This window comes from Brachyistius frenatus, unplaced genomic scaffold, assembly GCF_029030835.1.
Source record: "Brachyistius frenatus isolate BFR_SWC_R1_liver_20210118 unplaced genomic scaffold, ASM2903083v1 Contig_11, whole genome shotgun sequence".
Lineage (NCBI taxonomy): Eukaryota > Metazoa > Chordata > Actinopteri > Embiotocidae > Brachyistius > Brachyistius frenatus.
In genome coordinates, this window is record NW_027210610.1 from 5,236,088 (window position 1) to 5,260,458 (window position 24,371).

At 41.1% G+C, this 24,371-nt stretch overlaps 1 protein-coding gene across 2 annotated transcripts in view; it reads right to left on the minus strand.

The window, feature by feature from the left end:
* atrnl1b (attractin-like 1b) overlaps window positions 1–19,424 on the minus strand; it is a 65,332-nt gene extending 45,908 nt beyond the window's left edge. The window contains exons 1-17 of one of the 2 annotated variants that reach the window (XM_069691706.1): window positions 18,247–19,424; window positions 14,728–14,811; window positions 14,053–14,166; window positions 13,451–13,579; window positions 12,932–13,140; window positions 11,548–11,722; window positions 10,610–10,697; window positions 9,816–10,077; window positions 8,390–8,573; window positions 8,109–8,263; window positions 7,644–7,728; window positions 6,269–6,483; window positions 5,975–6,093; window positions 5,568–5,700; window positions 3,901–4,088; window positions 2,489–2,699; window positions 2,201–2,392 (exon numbers count right to left, since the gene is read on the minus strand). In XM_069691706.1, coding sequence (XP_069547807.1) covers window positions 2,201–2,392; window positions 2,489–2,699; window positions 3,901–4,088; window positions 5,568–5,700; window positions 5,975–6,093; window positions 6,269–6,483; window positions 7,644–7,728; window positions 8,109–8,263; window positions 8,390–8,573; window positions 9,816–10,077; window positions 10,610–10,697; window positions 11,548–11,722; window positions 12,932–13,140; window positions 13,451–13,579; window positions 14,053–14,166; window positions 14,728–14,811; window positions 18,247–18,497 — 2,794 coding nt within the window. In that variant the 5' untranslated portion in view covers window positions 18,498–19,424. Of the gene's footprint in view, window positions 1–2,200; window positions 2,393–2,488; window positions 2,703–3,900; window positions 4,089–5,567; window positions 5,701–5,974; window positions 6,094–6,268; window positions 6,484–7,643; window positions 7,729–8,108; window positions 8,264–8,389; window positions 8,574–9,815; window positions 10,078–10,609; window positions 10,698–11,547; window positions 11,723–12,931; window positions 13,141–13,450; window positions 13,580–14,052; window positions 14,167–14,727; window positions 14,812–18,246 lie in introns of both variants that reach the window. The other variant, XM_069691705.1, reaches the window with a different exon arrangement.
* Window positions 19,425–24,371: the final 4,947 nt, after the last annotated feature.

Here is a 24,371-nt window from a genome sequence, read left to right on the forward strand (position 1 = left end):
TATCCATCAATCTGTTTTAATTGGCTGATTGTTTCAGCTCCTCTCATCAACTGTGCACCACCTGAAACTGAGGAGTTGGTAGAAGGAGCACGCTGTACAGCCCTGACCTGAAATAAGGAACTAAATCAAAGACTAAGGAAAACACTGTGGGGTAAAAGAGAAAGTCAACTCGACCTTGCATGTTTAAAATTTCTGTCTGAACTAAACACAGGTGGAGGGGGTTTGCTTTTTCAGGCCGATTATGATGAAACAGACAGACGGTGTGTTCATGCCAGAGTTGACCATCCGTTTCGTTTGCTTGTTTGATCTGAAAAGATATGGCTTCGTAGAAAGTGAAAAGACACGTGGGGTGATCAATTTGAAGGCTTTGAGTATAGAGTTCATCCCCACAGCAGAGCAAGGAACGACTGACAACAACAGTACCAGTAACTAAAAATAAAAAAAAAAAAAAAAAAGTACTTTTCCAAGCTCAGATCTGCAAAATCAGCCTTCTGAGAGCAGCAGATAAAAAAAAAAAAAAGCCCTTTCAAAGCACCCAGCAGGCACTGACGCTACCGCTTATTTTTTTCTAGGTTTGTGCTTTTAAATGAATTTATGCAGTGAACTCAGCCTAAAGCATCCTTCTACGGTACATGCACTAAAAATAAGGAAGGAAGAACTAAAGTAGGTGAGAAAATTCAAGACTTAAACTGCAAACTGAGAGTGAATATAAAAGAGCAAACAGAAAGAGAGGAAAATACAGAGAGCATTTGTGAGACAACCTTCTCTGTCCTTCCTGTCAAGAGGAACTTATTCCTCAAGACAAACATCCACAGTGAACAGAAACATCTCTGCGTTACCCGACACTAGCACACAAATTAATTTGAGACAGCACTCTTGGGCTCCCAAAATTTGTTACATGATTTGTTACTTTTACAATCTGACACAACCGTGGGCATAATTCATACATCACGCAGCACAACAGCATCAACATGAGCTGCTGCACCGACCTTCAGGTGCAGCAGGTCTCCAATCAACTTACCGCTGTGAAGAGAAAATATTCTTTTTACTTTTCTACGTGTCTATTACTTGCAGGATCCTTTGTGGACACGATCATCAGGCGAACAACAATGGAATCGCGTTTATCTGTCCGATCATGTGATTAAATTATTTTTCGCTGCTTCATTTATTATTTTATTTTTAAGGTCACCCCTCATCAGTTTTTTGCAGATGTTTACTGACTTGTACTTTTACCTTCTGAAATGATTTGATTTGTATGACCAAACTTAACAGGAGGGCTGCACAATTAAGTCGTATTAAAAACACAATCTCAATTCATGCCTCTGTGTGATCTCATTTCTAAATGACAAGAATCTTGCCACATTTGTATTCAGGACATCAGCTCCATTAAAAAAAAAAAAAACTTAAAAAAAACGCTCCTACTTTCTCCCTCAAATGACAACAGGGCATTACACCACGTGATGCACAGCAGCAGAAACTCACAGTGAGGAAAGTAAAGCCAGTGAGAGCGAGTGAGACACCAGCAAAGAGGAAACGCACAGAAAAATACTTGTTGAAAGGTTGCTTCAATAGAGAAGACAAGAGACTGAAGTTGATGGCTTTTATGTTCAGTGTAAACTGCTGCATTTAAACGAAAAACAAGCGTGTTCAGTTCCGTTTTAGTGTTTTTAAGTGTGTCATTTTCCAGCACATTTCATGGTCACTTGTATTGAGGACAGCAAACTATATAACTGGAGTAGTTTTACTGTCAGTATTTCAACAACACAAACATTCACATTTACATTACTATATGTACGGGCATTCCCACTTCGCCCTCTTCTCATTCACAGGGAGTTATTTGCCGTTTCTGTTCCTTGATGCGAGACTCTTTAAAACTACTTAAAGCCGGCTAATGGTAAAGAGCTCATCTATAGATCGGTCAACAGGGAAATCTAACAGTTGGTGCCAGATTATATGCTAAAGTAATTGGCCATTACAAACCAAAAACAGCTTCCAAAGCCAATCACAGGAAACCAATACGATTTCCCTCTGACACAAACACCTTCCATTTGAAGCTGTTTTCTTCCCTTAACCTCTTCTCTGATGAATATTGACTGCTTACAGAGGCCAATCTGGGAAAGCTTATTGTCCGCCACCTTAATGCCAGACTGTAGACTTCAAAGAAGGCTCATCTAGGTTAAGTTGAGTAAAAGACTCTTACCAACACAATCTGCAGTCTGCCACTCCAGACACTGGCCGTAGGGGAAAGAGATGACGTAGGCGGTTGAGTCGACGCAGCGCTGTGCACTGCCGCACCACATGCACTCCATGGCCTGGCTCGTACAGTTGGCACAGTTGGTGTGCAGCGAGCAAGGCTTCTTACAAGATGGTCGGGCGCTCTGATTGGGGTTTCCTGGACAAAATAAGCCGACAGAAGAGAAGGACATCAAGGACCTTTCCAAACAGATCAAATCTTTAGGTGCTTGCGTGCACGTCATGTGTCTCTCACCAGTAGCTTTCTCACAGATGAGGCCATGGGCAGTCGCAGTGCAGGGATTGGCCTTCAGGCCCCACACCTGAGGCTCCTCCAGGTAGGCACAGAAACCAGAGTCGCTGGGCTCGCCGGGCAGCCAGCGCAGGCTGCGGTTGGTGAAGGGAGACATGTCCTCCCAACCCCAGTATGACACATTGATCTTCCTCAGGCCCACCCAGGGAGACAGCTGCTGTTGGAAAACACGGCAAAAGGCTAAACACGACTGAAAAGCTCCTCAAAGTGTCAGATAAAATTCCATAGGCAAGCCTCCCTTTCTGCTCCATCGTGCTATTTAAAAAATAAATGGCTGCTTCATTTACACCTGGGAACCAAAGATGCCATTAAAAGTTGACTGAAAATAATTTCACAGATATGATTACTTATTTGCCTTCAGGATTCAGCTTTTAATGTGATGGGAAAATGATGTGGAATGGCACGTCAAGGCTGTTTGGAGCAAACAGCCGGGTTTCAACCCAGCAGACTGACAGCAAATGATATTCTAATGAATACAGCAGACATGACCAAAATAAATTCATCAGCAGACTCCACGATTTTCAGTAAGATGGATATGTAGCTGTGAGAGAAGAAAAGGTGTAGATCAACATTTCAATTAAAGATGAAGAGGCTTGAATTATACTGTTACTACTATTTGTATTTTTTTTCTACAAACAAATCCTCATTTATGATTTGTATTTTGCAAATTGTTCTCGGTTCTATTGTTAGGCAGACTTAACATCTTCAGTTGCAGCATATCAGTGAAACTGGATCGTTGTTTCTGCTCAAAAATATTCAAATATGTCCCACATAAAGGCAAACACAAGAAAAACTACAAGCAAACCAGACTTAGCAGTCGAGGTCTCAGATACTATAGATGCCTCCGATTGTTCCTACAGGGAGTCATGTGGCATTCGTTTCCTACATATAGCACACAGAAGAAACTATCTGTGTTTCAAAAGGATAAAACAACTGAAAACAAGGCAAAACAAAACCGAGTGAAAAGCGATCACTGTGATTCATCGGGTGCAGTATTTCAGAAACAAAAGTATCTATAAAATATACAATTTGGAGCACAGCCTGGTGGGAAACAATTTGATGAGAAACGGTTGAAAGGCCAGAATCAAGAAAGCTAAAAACGATGGCTGCAATCAGACAAAACAGAAGTGATCAGGAGGAAATCATCTCAGTTACTGACAGGCAGATAACCATTCCTTGTTCTTTTTTTTTGTCAGCTAAATGTCAAGTTGTAAGCTGCATACCCAATAATGGAAAATATTTCTGAATGAATTTCATATGTAATACTGCAGACATGCGCCGCACCAGCAACAATGTGCAGTCCCTACCCTCCAACTGAACACGTTTGTTACTTCTGTTTACGTCTTTCTGTTTACCTTGTCTTCTTGCTGAAGCTTCTTAAGCTCCTCGAGCACAAAGTCCACCTGTTTGGAGGTGGTGAGCGAGGCAATGTTGCCATTGAGGTTTTTGCAGTAGTGCTGGGCGTTGTCGTAGCTCTCACGGCTGGAGTTGATCCTCAGGCAGGCCTCACCCACCTGGCTCCAACCCTCGCTGCACTGCTGGGCTGAAGGGGGGAGAAAGAGAGAGAGAGAGTAAGGCGAGAGGGTGATGACACTGGGCCATGATATATGGTACAGAAAGCATTACGTAATTGTTTAAACAGCAAACGTACTTGTGCCCATACGAGTGCCTATAAGCATGCTGGTCTTATAATAAGTTGTGGTATTTTGCATTATTGGTGAATTGCTATCAAAAAAAGCTGCACTTCAGTCAGTTGGGCAGTGTTTAACGTTCATTTTAATTACAATAGCAGAATATATTTGCGTCTATCAATCTGCTAAATATGCAGAGGAGCAGGTCTGTTTCCTCTGCAGAGAAGCGTTCCTCCGTACTTGGCAAACATGCCATTATAATAGCAATCTGCCAACGTGTAAGAGCACCTGGCTTTTAAAATGAAAGAGAGATGACACTGATTAGTTTCTTTCATGTTACACCCACATGCTCTAAATGCCCTTGCGCCATGCGCTTTGGACCGAGCACTTTGATTGGTAGAGGAGAGCCCCAAATCATTAACTGACAACATTGGTTAAATGCTGCTCAACAGGGGGCCATACCGGCAGTGGAAAAGGCAGAGAACATAGCAACAAACCACAGGGAACTACAGAGGCTTCATGTTTGTGTGTGTGGACGTCACTGATTCTGCACGGGTGTGTTTTGCACCCATTTCCATTAAATGTGTGCATTGTGTGCGTGCGTGTGATCAGCAACTACCTTTCAGGCATCAGAAATCCACACACGCGCGCACACACACACACACACACACACACACACACATTATTTACAGCTTCCACTGCACTCCCCTTTGGCGACAAGGCTTCACGAACTAAAAATTATGGATAAAGTGACAGCCCTATTTCTTCAGATTAAGCCAGCGTCGACAACAACAACAACAGCAACGGGGCGGATGGGAGGTGGTCGGCGAGAGGTACGTTAAATAATCTGACAGAACTGATAAGCAACATCAGGATGACATCTTGAAAATACATTTCTAGAAAATACCTTATGCAGAGTTTAAACCATACAAAACAGTGGAAAAAAGACAGAAAGACACAAAAACAAAAAAACAAAAAAACATCACTTGGTGAGTCGTCCTTAACATCTACTAAAATTACTAAAAGATTTTAATCACAGGTTGTTGTTTTTTTAACTTGATCAAATAAGCCAAACCCGGACAGTAAACGTCACTGCATATCTGTTTAAATATTCTCTTCGGGTCTAAATGTCGGAGTTTCGTTTTTTTTTTTTCATTACAGATCAATGATATGGGTATTCACAATCGTAAGTGTCAAACATACAGGAAGAACGAAAGAAAAAATAGTAAATTCATCTCTGGTTTCCCCACAATCGCCACACCCTTGACTGGAACATCCTAAAAACCCAACTCTCCTGTCATGTACGAGTAAGAATCACAATCCAAAGTCTTCAAAAGGATGGCGTGTTCATGTGTGCAGAGATGTGCTCGATGGTTCAGGGTCCAGCTTACCAGGTAAAGCGTGGCACTGGGAGTGATTCTGGTCCCACTGACAGTTGAGATTCAGCGAGCAGCTCTTGCAGTTGGCAAGCTTTGCACACACCTGCTCATTCCGCACTGGACACTCGGTGAAGAGCTTCACGTTCTGCAGCAGAAAAGAAAAGAGAGCGATGAAAAGAGAAGCTTTAATTTGAAGACCGATCAGGATGTTTGACATTTGCTTGTTTAATCCAAAGTAAAAAGCCCAATCAGTACTCTCACTTGTTAAATAATTATACATGTTTGCAAAAGATGATCACACTGATATCGTAAAACAAAATAATTCGGAGAGAAAAAAGTGTATACAGCTTTGTGTGCATGTGTCCAGGAGCTAAGCAGGAGACTAGAAGTGCTCTGGCGCCCCCTGTTAGGTCACTTACAGAGGTACAGTTGCTAAAGGCAGAGATGCACTTCTTGTCATCACACCACTGGCACCCGTTGGTGTTTGCTGTACAGCTGCCACAGTCTGAGAACCTGTAGCACCACTCGTCCACTGTGACTACAAAGAGATAAGGAGAAGGACAAACAGTGCAAGAATGAGTGTGTGACTGTGTATGGTCCAAATACATGCAATAGTATGAGGCACAGGACAGAAAACACGTGCTGAATCAACCAGAAATGAAAGCTCTGACAAGTATGCAAGAAGACTTGTAAGTTTTGGATGTTTTCCCCACCGGCTTTCGAGGGGCAGAATGAGGCAGGGGTAAGGCTGCCGTTGACCACGCTGGGTTCCCAGGGGACACAGCGGCCTCTGCTCCAGATGCAGCGGACCCCTGGTCCGGCATTCACGCACCCCTCCTCTGCCGAGAAGGCCTGGCAGCTGGGAGGTCGGTAAACAAGCACGTCGTTGAGCAGCACGCTGGAGAAGCCCCCAAACACGTACATGGACCTGAGGAAGAAAGAAAACACAGACATATTGCAAAAGATAAACAAGATAAACACGCTTCTTAATGGTTTTTAGCAGGTTAAAAGAGCGGCAAAGCCGCAACGTAGTAATAATAATGTCATGCGGGGACCGTGTTTTGAAAAGCAAGCCATCAGTCCCACCAGGAAATCATGATCTTGAGATCACAATGACGAATGCAAATTTAAACAATCTCTGCAATATTTGTGGGAATTTGCAATTCTTCAAAATTCATGCAAAACACACTCAATAGAAGCTCTGTTGAAGGCAATATGGCACAAAGTAAGCCTTTCCAAACAAAACTAAACTAAACAAGATGTCAGAGTGGAAACTGCAAAACAGGAGGTGACAAGGTTAAAGGGAAGTATGTTCTAATAACGAGAATTAGGTGACCGATCGTGACACTTCGTTTTTGTGCATATATATTGTGTTAAATTAATGTCACTAAAAACAACCAAAACATTTAAAGCACTTATATTCTGAATGTATAGTGTGTATTGTATACCGCAGTCACAGTCTGTGTGTTTTGTGAAGCTACATGCCTTTTTGACTCGTTTGTAACTCTGTGCTCACGGCAAGAAAATAAAAGAACTGAGAACTCAAATATTTCCAGCTATTTCTGTGACATACATAATGCTTATTATCATAGGAAGTGATTGCGTATAACTCTTTCTTGATGAGACTGCATAAATTGCATTGCAATTTTTGAGAAAAGCCACTGCAAAAGTGAAGCACTGTTAATCTTCAAGTTTCAACTCCTGGAGGGACTAATTTGTTGAAATTACAACATCTTTTTATTTCTGTTATTGCTTTGATACTCATGAATATTTTTCATCATTTCTATTTCTAATTTATGATCAAATATTGCCTTCCCCTTGCAATAATTACTAATTGACCAAGTCCTGTCTAACTACACATGAACCAGTGCCGAGAACAGTGTTGCTTTTGCTGTAATGTTCTACATTTAACTCAACACACTTCCTGAAACATGACTTGCGGTCACATTTTATTTGATGGTTCTGAACATCAACGGGGCAGAAGGGACATTATTAGATTAAACCCAACAAGCCTGAGGTTTCAAAGCAGATTTCAGCATCTGTCCACTGTGATTAAGTCTGAGTGAAGATTCCAGGAAACAGACTCACCCATTGCTAACCACAGCAGAGTGACCGAAGCGGTTGACATCTCTGTGCAGGTCAGGCTTTGGCAGGAGCCTCCACTCATCACAGGCTGCGGAAAAGAGGATGCCATATATGCAAGTTATTCAACTGATCTAAATGGACTTTTCAACTTCGTCTGTTGGGAATAAATATGAATATAAAAACTGATAAAAAAAAAAAAAAAAAGAATGAAGGAAAAAACAAAGTATTACATGTTAGTTTTTTCAAATGCATGTATCTAATATTGGTGAAAGACCCTCCAGAAATGTTATTCAATTATAGCCCACAAAATCTCATTAATAACCCATCTGTCATGACCTCCAAAACATTTTTAAAAATTAAACTATACACAAGTAGGAAGACATTTCAACCTCATTTAAAAACAGTTACAAGAATCATGTATAAATGGGTCAAAGTAAGAACATTATTCAACACCAATATGAGTCATACCAATGTCATAGGCGAGGAAGTCAGCAGAGAAACATTTGGCCCCGGTGCTGAGTGACGTATCATTGTGTGTGTTGCCGCCAAAGAAGAGCAGAGTGCCACTGAGGAGCACAGCTGAATGCAAGTACCGTGGAAAGCCGCTTTCCCTCAGAATGAACCTGGAACATATGCATGACAAGTGTGTCAAGGACAACTGGAACAAGACAGCGTGTAACACAAAGTGTCATGCACAGTCTGGAATGCATAATGAATACTGAGAGCCGCACATGAACGTGTTGATTTACCATGTCCGCGTGTTAGCGTCGTATCGGTAGAGGTCATCGACGAGGCCGTATTTGTTGGCAGGCAGAGCTTTATAGCCGCCGTGAACGTAGATGCTGCCACTGGCGCTGTCATATGTGCTGCTGTGGCCGTAACCTCCCTGGGGAATGGCGCCTTTTGTCTCAGGCACCAACCATGTGTTGGATCCTAACAGGAAAAACACACCAAGAAATATCTCCTTCAAATCCAAAAATCCATTTTCATCCCACTCAGCGACTGGAATCAAAACCTTTTCATCCTGATCTTTTGGAGACAGCCCGGCTCTTCACCCTAAAAATCTTTGATATTTCCTAAACAAACTGTCACTGATGGTTAACACTGTAGTGTTGTTTGCACTTTAGACGATTTCTAGGTTTGGGTTTTCAATTTTCAACATTGTTACACCTAAGTGACAACAGAACAGTAGGTTACGATCAAGTGGAAACCCAACCGCCTGGTTTGTGAACTGCAGTTTTGAAGCATCTTGTTTTTTTGGAGCGAGAAGTGACCATATTTGGACGAGCTGTGGTGGATCTGCAAGGAGCCTGAGAACAATATGCCTGCCCACCTACACCAGAAACGTGACTGCACCGCAGGCATGTCAATCAAATCGGACACGCCCCCAAACTTACCTCTCAGTAATGCCCAATATCTGATTAATTATGAAATTATTTTCCGAAGACCACCCGAACACCAATTAGAAAGAGTGAATTTAGTTAAAGACACCATAATGACTTGTGGAAAATAATCTATTGATTTTGTATTTCACGAGAGAAGTTGGCCATTTTTGAATGGAAGTTTATAACAGCAAGTGGTTTTGGGGAGTCCGCCTCTAGTGGCCATCGGTGGTACTGCACCTTGAGGAACCTCACACTGGCTTCACTTTTCAGATCCGGAGACTGTCTCCATTACTATATACAGTTCATCCAAAAATCCATTCGTAAAATATGGTAGTTTTAGATTCACTTCAAGTTTTCTGACAGGTTTTCAGTTATCTTAAAGAATGATGATCGGTTATCACCCATTTGGAACCAAAAACATACTCAGTTTGCCTGCTGACATTAGAACTAGTGCAGGCTCTTATGAGGAGAATATTATTGCAAATTAAAGCTGCCTAGAATATCTCTTGGTATGTACAAAAACTGACAGGTAGTGGTGCTCATCAAACATTTGCTGAGCCTGAAATTATTCATTTGTAGAATCATTTCCAATCGAGACAGATCTGAATAATTAATTCTATATTCGTGTTACTTATTTCATTACTACTTCTATTAATGATGAAAATCAACAAACTGTGAGTCAACTGAAGTTCCAAGTAGACACAATGTGACGGGGAGGAAAGTTTTAAGGAGCTGATAAGAGGTAGATAAACAAAATGTCAAAGTGTCTGCTCGAACAGCTGTGACTCACTCAGGTTGTACTCCTGGACGTTGCTGATGTAGCTGTAGATGGGGGAGTAGCCGAAGATGACCAGCATGATGGTCTCTCCGCTGTCCAGCAGAACGCAGTGAGCCGAGTGTCCCTCCACAGCGTAAATCTGAGCTTGGGCCGGCGGGCCGACCACGGGGGTTCTCCGCTGCCACGTCCGACTGGGTAAGTTGAACACCCACAGCTCGTCTGTCACGTTTCCCCACCCGGCCTCTAGTTTCCCACCAAACATATAGATATCATCCTGAGCAGAGGAGGCGAGATTTGATTTAGTATGTTACAGAACTCAAATTTGCAGAAAAGCTGATGCACACTGTGAAACCGCAGACATTGTTTTAAAAAAAAAAAAAAAAAAAAACATGAAATATAAAATGTGTCTTTCAAACGTGCCTGTGTTTGGTTGTAATTCCTTCCATCTACTCAGTTTATTGTGCCACATAGCACAAAGCTTGCTCATCTTAAAGAGGGTGATAAGTTAGACTTCCATCATAACACTATCCTTTTTCTCATCGTTATGGAGGTATTGTCATGTAAAACATAAAAGGTTCCCTTGGCTCTTTGTTTGAAATATATCACAACATTTAGTTATGAAAAGAGGACACGTGTTCACAATTGAAACAAGCACGTTCCCTATGATGGTGTCAGTTTCTGTTTTTTGTGATGACATTTCATTCCTTTTGCAGTCCATCCAATTCTCTCGCCCTCCCGGCACAAGTTTAGGTTTTCTAAGTTCCTTCTGCACCCAGATGAGTTGAAGCGCATCTGTTTGTGTTTACCTGGTAGGCAGCAAGTGAGTGGCCGTATCTTGGCACAGGGCCGCTACTGATGGGAACGGTGTTCCAGATGCCACTCTCCAGGTTGTAGCTGCAGAGGAAAGCAACACAATATTACACTTTAACTACACCGCTAACACAGCATACGAGTGCCTGCAGAACGTATCGACTACCTACGCAGTAAAAAAAAACAAAGCACACATTTAGTTTGTACCTCTGTCATGTAAAATAAATAGATGTTTACCTCGCGGTCTGCAGATTTAATCAAGCCAAACAAAAGGTAGCAGTTGTTTTTATGCCAAAGGCACCACTTCAGTCTGACAGCTACAAAAAGGGCTTTTGTTCAGGTAGACGTTTTTCGCACGGATAAATTCGTGTTTGGAGCCATCTCGCAATAAAACAACAACACCTGGTCACATCATGCTAACGCATTAGTAATTTTAAAAAGATGCTTTTGAAACATCAGGAATCACAGCACCGAGCGATGAACAGACACTGAGCAGATGGAGAGAGGTTGTCCAGAGCAGCACAGACTAAAACTGTTTCATTTGAAACGATGACACAGGACATGAGTCAGCACAGGAGTCAGTTCTGCATTTTATCTGCAGATCCATTCAAGTACATTCAAAATGCATTCTCAAATTCGCTTGCTTGCGAGGTTTTGACAGAGAGGAAGAGGTAGTCTTGACTCTGGGTTGGGTTTTCTCGAGGGACAGATGGAATTCTGAGAAGCTCCCACTTTTTATACCTTTAGTCATTCCCTTGGCGACCATCACTGTGTGTGAGTCTCCATTGCAATTTTTGGTCATTGACAGTAACACTAGTTTCTCTTCTCTTCCCACTGTGTGTTTGACTGAGGCTGTGGCTCAGCCAACAACACACACACACTTGTTATTTATTAAACTGTGAGCAGTCCTTTTGCTCGAGGAAAAGAGGCTTACTTGAGAATCATCTGGAAGGAGCTGTAGTTGAAGGTGTATCCGCCCACCACCCACATGACCTTTTCCTGCACCACGGCCTTATGGGAAGCTCTGGCGAGTGATGTGCCAAAGGGCTTGACGCTTGGTAGGACCCAGAAGGACTCAGTCGACGGTACAGTCAGAGAACAGTCCGGGCCTGCGGGGACGTACAAGACAGGAAGTGAGGAATAAAGTTGTTCGCGTCAAAATCTCAAAAATAAACTTGATTAAAAATCTCTGTTATTTTAAGGCAACAAACCATATACATTTGATGATTTGTCTTTTTTCACGTTGCAACTTTTCAGCAGCCATCCGACAAAAACTTTCATCATTACTCACTGAAACTGAAGCAAACATGCCGCCCTCAAACCAAGAAACCAAACCGTAACATGGGCACTCCTTAAGTGAACATGACAGGCAGGGAAGTGTGAATATGTTAAACTGTGTGAACGGAGGCCGTGCTGAAAAAGTGCATGCCTCCGCTAATGATTCTGTCAAGTCTCATCACGCAAAAGCATTCGGTTCCCTCCAGCTGGAGGCCCATAATAACATACTGTCACCGGGCTTATCGACGTCTTACCAATCAGCGTTACCGTAGGATTTGACACAACACAGCTGCTCACGCTTCTCTGCTAACAAGTCGGTCATTACATCTACGTACCTAATCACCAAAGTAATCATGGAAGGAGAGGCAGCATTTCCACTACTTGTGAGTGAAAACGTGCAGCGCATGCATTCATCAGTCGGTGTTTTTAATGTGGGAAACAGGGAAAGATGGTGAACTGCGAGTTGAGGGATACTTCTATAAATTCGTATTCTTCATGTGTTGAAAAAAGCTATTATTAAAAAAAATGTCAGTGTAAATGTTATTATGTACAGATTAGTAAATACATTTACAATTCCTAACCAATCCAAGAACTAAATACCATCAAGGGCTTTTTTTCTTACTCACCGACTGAGGCAGTGGGAGACCAACGTCCTGCGTTCTGAGGTAAAATTACTGTTTTTGTCAAGGATGTCTGGTGGCTTTGAAGAGCGACATTACGGCTTCAGTTACCTCATGGGAAAGGACTATCTGTCTGCAAGGTATATCCGTGACCCAATCACCACATACTTCACTTCACTGTCACCGTAGTTCCTACTGTGCTGTGAAAGTACCCACCCTGATGTAGAAGCTAAAACAACTAAGATGGTTCTCAGTTCTTGTGGTGCGCACACACACACAAAAAAAAAGAAAAAAGGGGGATAATTTCTCCGACAGTTCTTAGATCTATGAAAAAGTTCCTTCAGTCCAAACAGTTGAGCGACTCTAAATGCCCTAAACGTTTCTAAGTGTCTGCAGGATCTGGACAGAGCTCCCTCCTACCTTGCCAGCTGTCATTGCAGACACACAGCTTCTCCCCGGTGAGGTCGCAATATCCGTGGTCGGGGCTGCCGCAGTTGTTCCTGCAGTAGGGGATGTCACAGGCCTCTCCTTTCCAGTACTTGTCACATTCACAGTACACTCTGCTGGCGGCGGAGTTTCCTGGGGTGCACTTCCCGTGGCCGGAGCAGTTATTGGGACAAGAGTTGATCCTGGAAAGAAACACGGGAAGGTTTCACTTAGAACACTGACGTGGTAGACGATACTGCGGACTGAGGATGATTAGCGAGTGTTATTCAGCATTTAGAAAAGGTGAGAGGGATTAAAAAAAAAAAAAAAAGTTGATAATACACAAGAAGCATTTTCGCAGGTCAATGGTCATTAACAGGGATTGTCGGTGTAGAATTTATTCAGACAGAAAAGCACTTATACTTTATGGTGCATACACCACACAAAAAAATGTAAACATGTTGTGTTTTGCGTCCAGTTTGTGCCCATACATAACCTCAAGACAGCACTTACGAGTAAAATATTTCAAATCCCGTCAAGTTGTATGCAGCATCGCTGAAAAAGTGTAATAGTGCGTAGCCTGAAGTTGTCTCGACCTCAGGAACCGTCTCATTACCTCGAATCTCTGGCACGATGAGACCACTGTGGAGAATTCAGAAAATGTTTGACATCAATTTGTTGAAACTCACACCAAGAGACAACAACAAAACCCATTACTCTTTGCTGAATCAGAACGTCTAAATGTTACTATAAATGATAATAAAATATTTTAAAAAGTCCATGACTTAATACTAAAAAATACTGTACATGTATCTTAAAAAGTTTTGAAAAAAAACAACAGGTTTTTTCAGTTTTATAATCAATACGTGTGCAATGCCATTAAAATGTCAGAACTCCTGATGCACATTAGTGTTTCCAGTCACAAAAACAAATCTTTATTCTGATAAAGCTACTGATTTTCATCATTTCATTATATTTGTTTGTAATAACAGAAACTGACTTCAGATTTGTGTCACTATTCTTACAACTACATACAATGTGACATACTCTAAAACATCAGGGCGTTGTGGACCTTGCTCAGATAAAAGCTGATCTCTTCCTTTGGAGTTTCTCACCTGAAAACAGCAACCAGAGGAGCGTATACGGAGTCTCCATCATAGACGTACATGTGGTCCCAACTACATTCTGTGGCAAAGTGGTTGAATCTTAACCGAAGAACCGCATTTGGGCTGCAGGGAAGAAGAAACAACGAAATGATGGATTACTTTTTCGCAGATTATCGGCTGACAAGCAAGCCAAATTTAAACTGCAGGTTTTGATAGCGCTCGTGAAGGTTCCATTTTTATTTTAGTCAAATTGCACTCCGGGTGAACTGAAGCATTCTTCATTTGCAAAATGCGTCAGGATCCCAGAGTGACAGGCTGCTCTCTGTTTATTACCGCCCTCGTAATAAAATAAAGTTTCCAAACAGCCGGCGCTGTCCTCACGGTGACTGTGGTTGCCATAGCAACTAAAGGTATCATCAGGTAAAGGGATTCATCCTTCCTCTGAATGATGCTGATGAAAATGCAGCAGTAGAACACAGCTCGATACGCACACATACTGAACCTTCAAACTGCCAGACCCAACTTTACATTGCCTTGTGCACGCAAAGGAAAAGAAGAACACTTCCTTCAACAGAGATGCTGATCAGCTTGATTCAACTGCAATAATCAGTTTACATTGCATAATTAAATTTGTCTGTGCGCGCTCCGCATCAGTAGAACATGCTGATTCACATAAGTACTTACTAGCCCTCAATGAGCCAGGTGCACTTTGTTTTGTACTTGTAGTTGATTGGACCATCGGTGAGGTATCCTGAGGGTTCCGTCAACCTGGAAGAGCACAAAATCAAAACAGTCAGCACCATCACTATCAGGTAGAACGTCGAAATTCAGCTGACTAAAATACATTTAGAAACTAAGCAATAATTCAAATGGCAGCGTTCATCAATTTGATCTGATCTTCATTTTGATCTAATCTCAACATTGCTCACAGTGTAATCAGACCGTTGTCTACTCAAGCTAAAAGCCTTCCTCTTTTTGGAAGGGAGTTATGAAAAGATCGATTCAAGTTTAAACCACAAACGTAGATGAGACGATAGCATCTGGAAATCATCAGTTTTGCACTGGTTCTCCACAGACAGTGCATCTTTTCTGGCAGAGAAGATGCTGTAAACAAAGCAGGTGATTGTCCTCTTGACATCTGAAATCCTTTTATCAAAGATAATATTTAATAAAAAAAAAAAAGAAAAGAAAAGAAGAAGGCATCTTTGAAAAGTCAACTAATATCAAAAAGTTAGTAGGGATTATGCGCTACTGCCCAAATGATATTGGATTTTTAAGGTCGCACTGAGATGAATGTTTGGGAGTCTTACTTCTAATGATAAAAAGGCCTGTAAAATTATAGACTAAATGATAGAAAAAAAATCGCTTAAGAACACTGTCAGTGGGAACAGACATGAAGTTGTAACAACACAAATGTTTTGTGCATCCTAAACTGTTTTTAGAAGAGTATCTGATGGATACCCTAACGATCTTCTTCTTATGTTTTTTTAATGAGCAGACATGTTGTCCTGGAACAAAATCTCCCATAAATGTTGACCGAGGTATCGAACTACAGCGTCACAGTGCAATCAGTTCCAAAGATTTGAGATAAGAAGCAGAGAAACTGGCAGTCAGCTCAGTCAGTCCTGGCAAACCAAAAGATTCAATCAGCTGTCTCCTGAAAAGCTTCCGCTACCCCCAAACAAAGTATTCTCCACAGTGTGTCCAGTGACAGATGCCTTTTCGAATGGTTATTCATCACTGGCCCTTATCACAAGAAATTAGAGTCGAACGTTTCCCACCCAGACCTCAAAGTATCGTCTGGACACAGTCAGGCCTTTTCTGTTTGGCAAAAGAGTGTCCCTTATTATCTGGATTTCAGAGCAGCGACAAAAACTTGAATCCATAAAATGAGCATCTGTCAAAGTTGACAGCATCCAGGCTCACATGACACCAAGAGACTGCAGCTCTGCTTCTTTTAATTCTGATTATGGAGACATCACCTTCACACCAGGCTCTTACAGGTGGTCTGAGTAACACAGGAACAACACTGTGTTTCCCTTCATGAGTCCCTCGTAATTGTTTTCGCTGCACATGACATAAGATTACTTTCGACTCAAGAGGATTTCAAAGGAACGTGTGTTGTAATTTCAGAAAAATAAAATAAGATTCAGTTCTGGCGTAGAGCGAAAAACACTTATAGAAGCAGCCATTGGGAAACAGATTGCTACAAGTGTAGTCGCATTTCATGAATGAGGCAAACACTTAAAATATAAACACCCGGCAGTAGCAGGGAACTGACAATGAGTTAGGACTGTGAAGATATCCGTAAATCATGAATTTTTCATGTTGCACTTTGGACTTTCCAGGGAAACACTATCCTGCTCAACAGCCTCTCCTTCAGCGTACCAAGACTCTGTGTCTTCTTGCTACAGTATAACAAACCACAAACAAGACGTTAATTCTTAATGCCGGTTTATATTTTTTAGGTAGGAGTTCACAGTTGTTGCGTCTGGGGAACACTGTGATAATACATCTTCTACTAACCAAGGTGCATGTTTTTATTCCACTGATGACAGAGATCCTAAGAGATGCAGTCTCATTCCTCATCACATTCAGTAGCTTGTCTGCTGGTGATGAGAGGTTGTTCCCTGACAACATGCCTGATGACAACCCATACCAAACCTCAGACACATCAGGAGCAATGGAAATGACTGTGATCGACTATTTATTCCTTTGTCACTTTGCTATTCCACCCCTGCCTTTTGTTTCTGAACTCACTGCACCTATGAATACCCGTGTTGATCAACAGATATATAATTTCATTTGAGGAACAACAGGTTGTATCACCACACAGGTGGAAAGGCTTATGTAAAATCTAATCTGATTACAGGTGTTTCCTAAAAGCCAGTGTGGGGCTCCTTCCTCTCACCAAACCACAAGGAATTCATTTGTTTCAGGGATTTTATCTGGGATCAATGCAAACACAGGAGGATCTCAGTCAATATGACAGTGATTGGAAGAGTCTTGCTTGTCTGATCTATGCTCTCACTTGCTGATTGGACTGAACAAGGCAACAGCACTTATTCATTTATTCTTCAATTTCTTGTCTTGCTGGGCAGAGAATTATTAAACTAAATAACATCAGGGGTACATCAGGTGAAGAGCGCTATCATGAGGCTTGTGATGATACTGGCATAAACATCTGTCAGGTACTACGAGGTGCTTTTCAATTTGTTGAAGTCACCCAACACCAGCTCATTTCAGCTTTTTTTTTTTTTATTCAATTTTATGCCTTTTTTTTGTGTCTTTTTTGATACTACTTCTTAAAGTTTTGGATTGTCGAGCAACACCTTCATTTTTTGGGAAAGAGTCCTTGTAACAATTTTATGACCTTTAAAGACCAGCTGATTAGTCAAAGACATAATCACCAGACATTTTGCTATTGATGTTACACTCAAAATGATCCAATTTCAAGTCTTCTGTGAACGAAGCTGTACCTTTGGGCTTTCTACAAAATCCTTTTCAAGCATGACATTAAAGCAAACAAATTATAAAAGAGAAAAGGCCTCCATCTGTAGCGCAACAGGTCTGTCGAGGCTGCCTGACTTATACACAAACAGGGCTGCAAATAACAATTATCTGGACCTTCGTTTAATTTGCTGATTTAATTTTCGATCAGTAGATCAGCTGTATGGTCTTTTAAGTGTTTGACAATAATGAAATATGTGATTAATATGCTCAAGGTCCAGCCTAAAATGTCTTGTTTTGTTCTGACCAACAGCCCACAATAAAAATTATTAAAAAAAAGATGTTCATTTTATTTTCACGAGGGACTAAAAAAAAGCAGAAAACATTAATGTTTAAGAGCTGGAATAAGATCATTTTAATATTTCTTTATAACCATGAATCGATTGCCAATTAATTTTCTTTCGAGTTATTGCAGCTGTGATTACAAATATTGTTTGGGTTTGAGCAACAATCACAACAAACACGAACGTGTTTGTCTTTTGTCAGAAACACATTGCTCACAGGTGTGTTTGCAGAGTGCCCGGTGATCCTGACTTGACACCGGCCGGTTAAAGGAAAACGGCAGCCAAACCGGGTCAAACTGGATCCTGACGTACTTTCAAGACGACTACGACCAATTTAGAGGACGTGCAGAAGAATTCAGTGCCACTGCAAAGTATTCTGTTGTAGAGCCACAAGATTTTTTGGACTTACTTGAACCTCCCCTGGCAGTGCTGGCAGTGGTCTCCAACCCATCCTCGGTCACAGACGCACGACCCGTTGATGCATTTTCCAGAGAGGCAATCCTTGTCGCACGGTTTCGCCGGAGAGGCGTGAGTGAACAGCACAAAGTAGAACAAAACATAGACCGCCAAGTATCTGTTGATGCCCCGCAGATCGCTGTGGGTGGCTAATTTGGGTCCAAAAAGAAAGACTGCAGTCTTGCATCCCCCCCCAGGATCCATTTTTCCCTCCAGGTCGACCAAGTCGGGTAAAAGACACCGGGGGGGGGGGGGCCTTGAGGTCTACTTTCGGAGGGGGGGGGAGAGCCTCGGCTATTTAGGATGTTTCGATTATAACAAAGAAGTCCTGCATGTTCGTTGAGCGTTGTGCATACTCAAATTCAGACTTGGCTAAGCCTGCTTGGAAAGCTTTTAGGGGAAAAAAAAATGGCTAAGAAATTGCAATGTTAGCTTGTAAAAAAAAAAAAAAAAAAAAAAAAAAAAAAGCTGCTTGGTTAACCGCATGCATAGATCCGGAGTGGGAGGAATTCCCTTCACCCGACCTCTTGTTGGAAGAAGCTCCCTAAAAACATCGATTAAAAGCCGGTGGAGCAGCTGACTCGTTGAATATTTACAACAAGCTAATGCATAACTTTGTTTAGCCCCCGTGTAGCTTTTTTTTTTTATTTGCAGTTTTTTTTTTTTTTTTTTTTTGGGCCGGCTGCTGCTCGGTAACGTTACTGCGCCGATTCAAGACCACTCTCCTCCAAATACCAGTTCAGCAGCCATTTTAATGCGTAAACAATCGTTTTGTTTTTGTTGTTTTTTTTTAGACCGAAACGGGGACGTATACACCGGAACATACGACGGTCCTTCCGCGAGCCGCCGAGGCGGCCGAGCCGAGAACGAACAAAGGGGGTCGGAGCCCCGGACCCGGAGAGCAGGCTGCCGCAGTCAACATGGATGTTGGGGGAGGAAGGGGAGGATGATGTGGGGAAACCGGAGGGTTATTCCTGCCGACTGGAGGGGCGCCGAGCAAACACTTTGAACTGTTGTTGATCCTCCTGGGCTATCCCCCGCAGATATTTCAACATCCTGAGAAACGTGGATTCAGTTGACAGTACTCTTGTGGTTGTTGTCCCCCTTTTTTCTTTTTTTTTTTTTTTCTTTTTTTAAACTGCGGTGAGGTTAAAACAAAAAAATAATAATAATAATAATAAAAATACCGCCTAAAGCTCTCAAAACATGAACGAGAACAAGCCTGCGATGGATTTGCTAGCGCAGAGACACTATACGGTTCCTCAGGTTGGAGGAAAACTAAACAGAGCCTACGCATGCGCACTGGAAAGGGGTTTTCGTTTAAAGGTACAGTGTCGCAAACCTGCGCAGCTGTCCTATGCGGCATTTAAAAGCGGAATATGTCTTAATAAGTTTTGGGGGTTTTTTTAGGTCAAGGACTCCCAGTTGCATACTCAAAAAAAAAAAAAAAAAAAAACATTTTGTCCTTCTTGTCCTCACTCTGAAACTGTTCCCTAAGCCGGAGGCCAATAAAATACAGAGTTCATAACACGTGTAGTTTTTTTTTTAATTTTTTTTATCATTTGTTTATAATAACCCCTTCGTTTTCAGTGATCAACAATACCTCTCCAATTTCTTCCTCTCTTTACACGTTATTCTTTAGGCTACAGCGTTTGTTTGTTTGTTTGCCTGTGCAAATAACCGAAACTGAAACCCAATTCAAATGGAAACTGCAAGCAGTGATATGCGGGCCCTCGCACGCTGCAAGTCGGGGATGGGGCACGCGACGGTCTGCATATTGCCCCTTGCAGTTTTAATTTTAAATTTTTTTTTTTTTTTTTGTCGATCTCGTTCCTTATTCAATTTTTTTTTTTTTTTTTTTTTTAATTGCCTTTTTTGGTCGGCTTTAACATCTTGTTTTAACATCAGTTGGCGCCTGACACAAGTTTCGTGAGGTTTAGAGCACCTTTTGAACTTCAACTTCTTGTGTCACAACGAAACCTCAAACTGAGCCGCGCCCAGGCTGTACTAGTTACAAAACTGATTTTTGGGTCAAGTCACATGCTATGTCTTTTTTTTTTATTTTTTTTTATTTTTTTTATCACTTTTTGGATGACGTGTGACTTTCCTTTGAATATTTTGGACGACATATAGTATGAATTTTTCCGTTTTTGAAGTGTGACCTTTTTTTGAACTCAGTTACTTTCCACTGTGAGGCAACTGCTCTAACCACTGCACCACTGTCATACAGCAGCATGTCTTACGAAATATGAAAAGAAGTCATACTATGTCGTCCAAATTATGAAAAAAAAAAAATTCATACTATAGCATGTCGTCCTTAAAATGATTTAAAAAAAAAAAAAAAAAAAAGTCATACTATAGCATTAAAATGTATTAATGGGATTTTGGGGGATAAAGTTTGTGGTAGTTTGGACAGAAATCCAAGAAGACACCCTTTATTTTTTGCTATTGACTTTTATTTTTTAGGCCACGCCCACTTGCGACTCCACTGAAATATGAAATTGTTTGAATTTGTTGTACTATTAAGTGAAATAAACTGTGTGATATAAAAATCTTAATACATGTATATATTTTGTGGTCTTGGCCCCTATAGCTCACAATTGAACATATAATCATAAAGTGACTGAAAAAACCTTCAATAGTCAGTGATACTCCACTCAGGGTAGCTCATGCCCAAGATCTAAAGAGGCAATTTCCACAGCTACACTTGCATCAGTAAGTTTAACCAGTACAGAGAGGCTTAACTTCTGCATTTGCATTTGAAGTGTATTTACTGCTGAGTCCATTTGAATGTGAAGAGTCTATTACTCTCAGGAAATGTCTATTTCTGACACCAAGGTTTGGGAAAATAAATCACTGTCAAGGTCAAGGAGAAATAGGTGCTTTAAAAAAAAAAAAAAAAAAAGAAGAAGAAAAAAAAAGTAATTTATCATTCACACATTAAGGGAGCCCCTGTTGTGACTTTGCCCTACATCAGATCGTCTCTCTGAGAGAGTACTTATCTATGAGATGAGGCTTGTTGGATGATGCTCGCTGCCAGGCTGGAGAGTCTGACACATAGTGGAGCATGATGCAGTTGTTTGATACAGGGAGGGAAAGAAAGAAGATCTGAGATGTGTTTCCTTTTTGTGTCTATCACATAGACGGTGATTCAATGGCAGATGGACCCCTAATAAATTTCTGAGGGTCAGGAGAGCGGACAGTGGTTAAAAAATAACAAACGGTTGAAAAAGGCTTTATTTTATTGCATTTCAATATACTAAATCAATAACATGAAAGTAATCTTGAACTTTTGCCTTTGTGAGTATTCAGATTTAATCGTCCATATTTATCATTTTGGTTGCTGCATGCTTGACAGATTTATGTATCTGGAGCTGTCCACACTTCTACACCTACACCTGCAGGTGGCAATGTTGCACAGTGTCTTCAAGACATGGTTAGACAGACAGACAGACAGATAGATAGATAGATAGACAGACAGACAGACAGACAGATACTTTATTAATCCCCAAAGGGAATTGTTTTCGCTACAACAGCATTTATAGATACAGGAAAGAAATAAAATAACAGTAAAAATATTAAATATAAAAATGCACAGTATATACAAAAAAATACAGCTTATAATACAGCCAAAGTAATGCTAAATTAAAATTCCACTATACAACACTGTGACACTGCATCTTCAACTGAAACAGATTTTGGGTTTTATTTACCTATTTCATCTTCGTTTATACAGAATGGTCTACTGATTAGCTTTTAGGAGAGTAAAATGGCAGCATTTGTCATGGCAAATGACAATCCTTGACTCATTTGAATTGTGCATCACAAATTCTGTTTGATAGACTCTATTAAATCAACTTTAACACAGTTTGTATTATCAACAGAGTAAAATATGTTCTTTTTAGTTATGGAGTATTCTATTGTACGTTTATTATAGATTTTATTTTGGATGTAATCCTTTCCAAATATTTCATCACACCTTCATACATTTGGTGAATTGTCTGAATAGCTGTCTTCTTAGGCTATCAAAATTTAGGCAATATTTAAGCTGTCACAAAACATATTCCCTCAACACTTAGAAATCTGAAGAACCACTGTTTATTTTCCACAGAGGTTGCCGTGAACTTGATCACACGTGAACTGGAAACAATATTATTGTGCCATGACTTCACACTCGTCTGCTTAAGCCACGGGAGAGCCTGCTAGCATTTAGTCAGGTGCATACACCTCTGTGGTGAAGGGAAATAGGCACCATCTTTACAAGGTGTAGTGTGTCTGAAACCAGTGCCCTCTGCATTCTTGGTCTAAATATTCTTTAAAAATATATAGCAGAGTCAGTGGCTTTGACTTTCTTTGGAAATTCCCAGATGTAACAGTCAGAGAAGGCACATGGTGTAGACTAGATTAGATGATAATACCTAAATAATTGGGGGGTCTCTTTTCAGGGGATTGAGGTGCATTATGTCTTTCTATATGTGTGCAAACACGGTAGAGACCCCTGAATCAAAGGGTCCGGGGCTAATTTGGAGTTGAGTCTGTGACCTTTGTCCTCTGATTCACAGCGGAGGAATGCTCTTTCTGTTTCAATCAGCTGCAGGACTGAGTCATCCACAGTCTCACCTTTAATTCCAAAAAGCAATCTTGTAAAGCTCAAGTGTCTGTTTGACCTAACTTTAAACTTGTGATGCACTTGTTCCACACCTACCTCGCACACATGATGACTCTAAATCACACAAAACTGAATGTTCAAGGTCTTAAACCTCCCCTACGACCAGGGCCTTCCAAAGGTCTGCTGCACAATAGGAATTCTCCTCCTGGATTAACAACACAGATCTTTTGCTGTGGACACAGACAAAGACAGAGTGGAGGAAAGAAAGGCCAGACCACCCTTGTTGTCAAGTCACGCTGAGCCATCATGCCTGACTCACATTCACACTTTCACCATTCACTTGAGACTATGATGTTTAGAAAATACTGACATCATCTGCTGACTTTGAACTTACATGTTTGAGGTTAAGTGAAGTCTGTACAAGCACAAGTTCAAGGCTGCAATCTAAACAAATATAAAACACAGCAGTTTCCCTAAAAAGAATCTTAAAAGATTTGGTCAGGTAAAAATGGTCTTTTTCAAACAAAGAAAAATACTGAGGAAAGATGTTGACGATTGACCGTGGAAACAAAAGGTGGATATGTAGGAAAAATCTAGTAGTCACATGATGACACCTGAGCGATCTACATATGACAACTCATTCTGCTGGTGAAGACAATGAGAAGTGGCGGAAAGCTCTGTACAAATCTAAAAAGTGGGGCCATTGTCAGACAAACAAAGTACATTATTTCTCAGCAATTTTTCAAATTCACTTTTCCATTTTTGATTTTTCAATTTGATACAGCGGCACAAACATAGAGTGCAGATACTTTTATACTGACATGAAATACCATCAAGGAAGCATCTGATCTCTCCCAAATTCCTACCTTTGTGACAATGACCCCAAACAAACAGCCAGATTCACAAAAAACTATCTCCAGTGATGAGAAGAATAGGGGGCCCTTTAACAGAGTTTTGGCCCCTACAGAGCCCTGATCTCAACACCTCAGACGGGGATTACACGAAGAGGCAAAAGCAATCAAGACAGGATACCTAACTCCTCAGAAGAGCCTTGGAAAGTTCCTCAAATACTTGGAACAATCTATCTGCCAAGTACCCTGAAAAACTGTGCGCTGTAGATTACCTATGAGAGAACTGGCGATGTTTTAAAGCAAGTTTTCAGAGTACAATGTTATTTTTGGAAAGTACAGTCTGCGGAGACAGACACAAACCTGACCTTTAAGATTTACGCTAAGAAAACTTTCCATTGTAAACAATTTTCTCCGGGATAGTAATGGGTTCAATTTGATGAAGGACATGTTCTTTCACATGAGAAAATGTCCAGTGGAATTTGTGCTTTTTATAGCCCATATTCACACATACTGTATATAGCCTATCTCCCCCTTTGCCTCAACAACACAACACACAAACACAATAACACACAGCAAATATAAAGCATCGATGCTCATGAATTGTATCAGTGTGAGAGC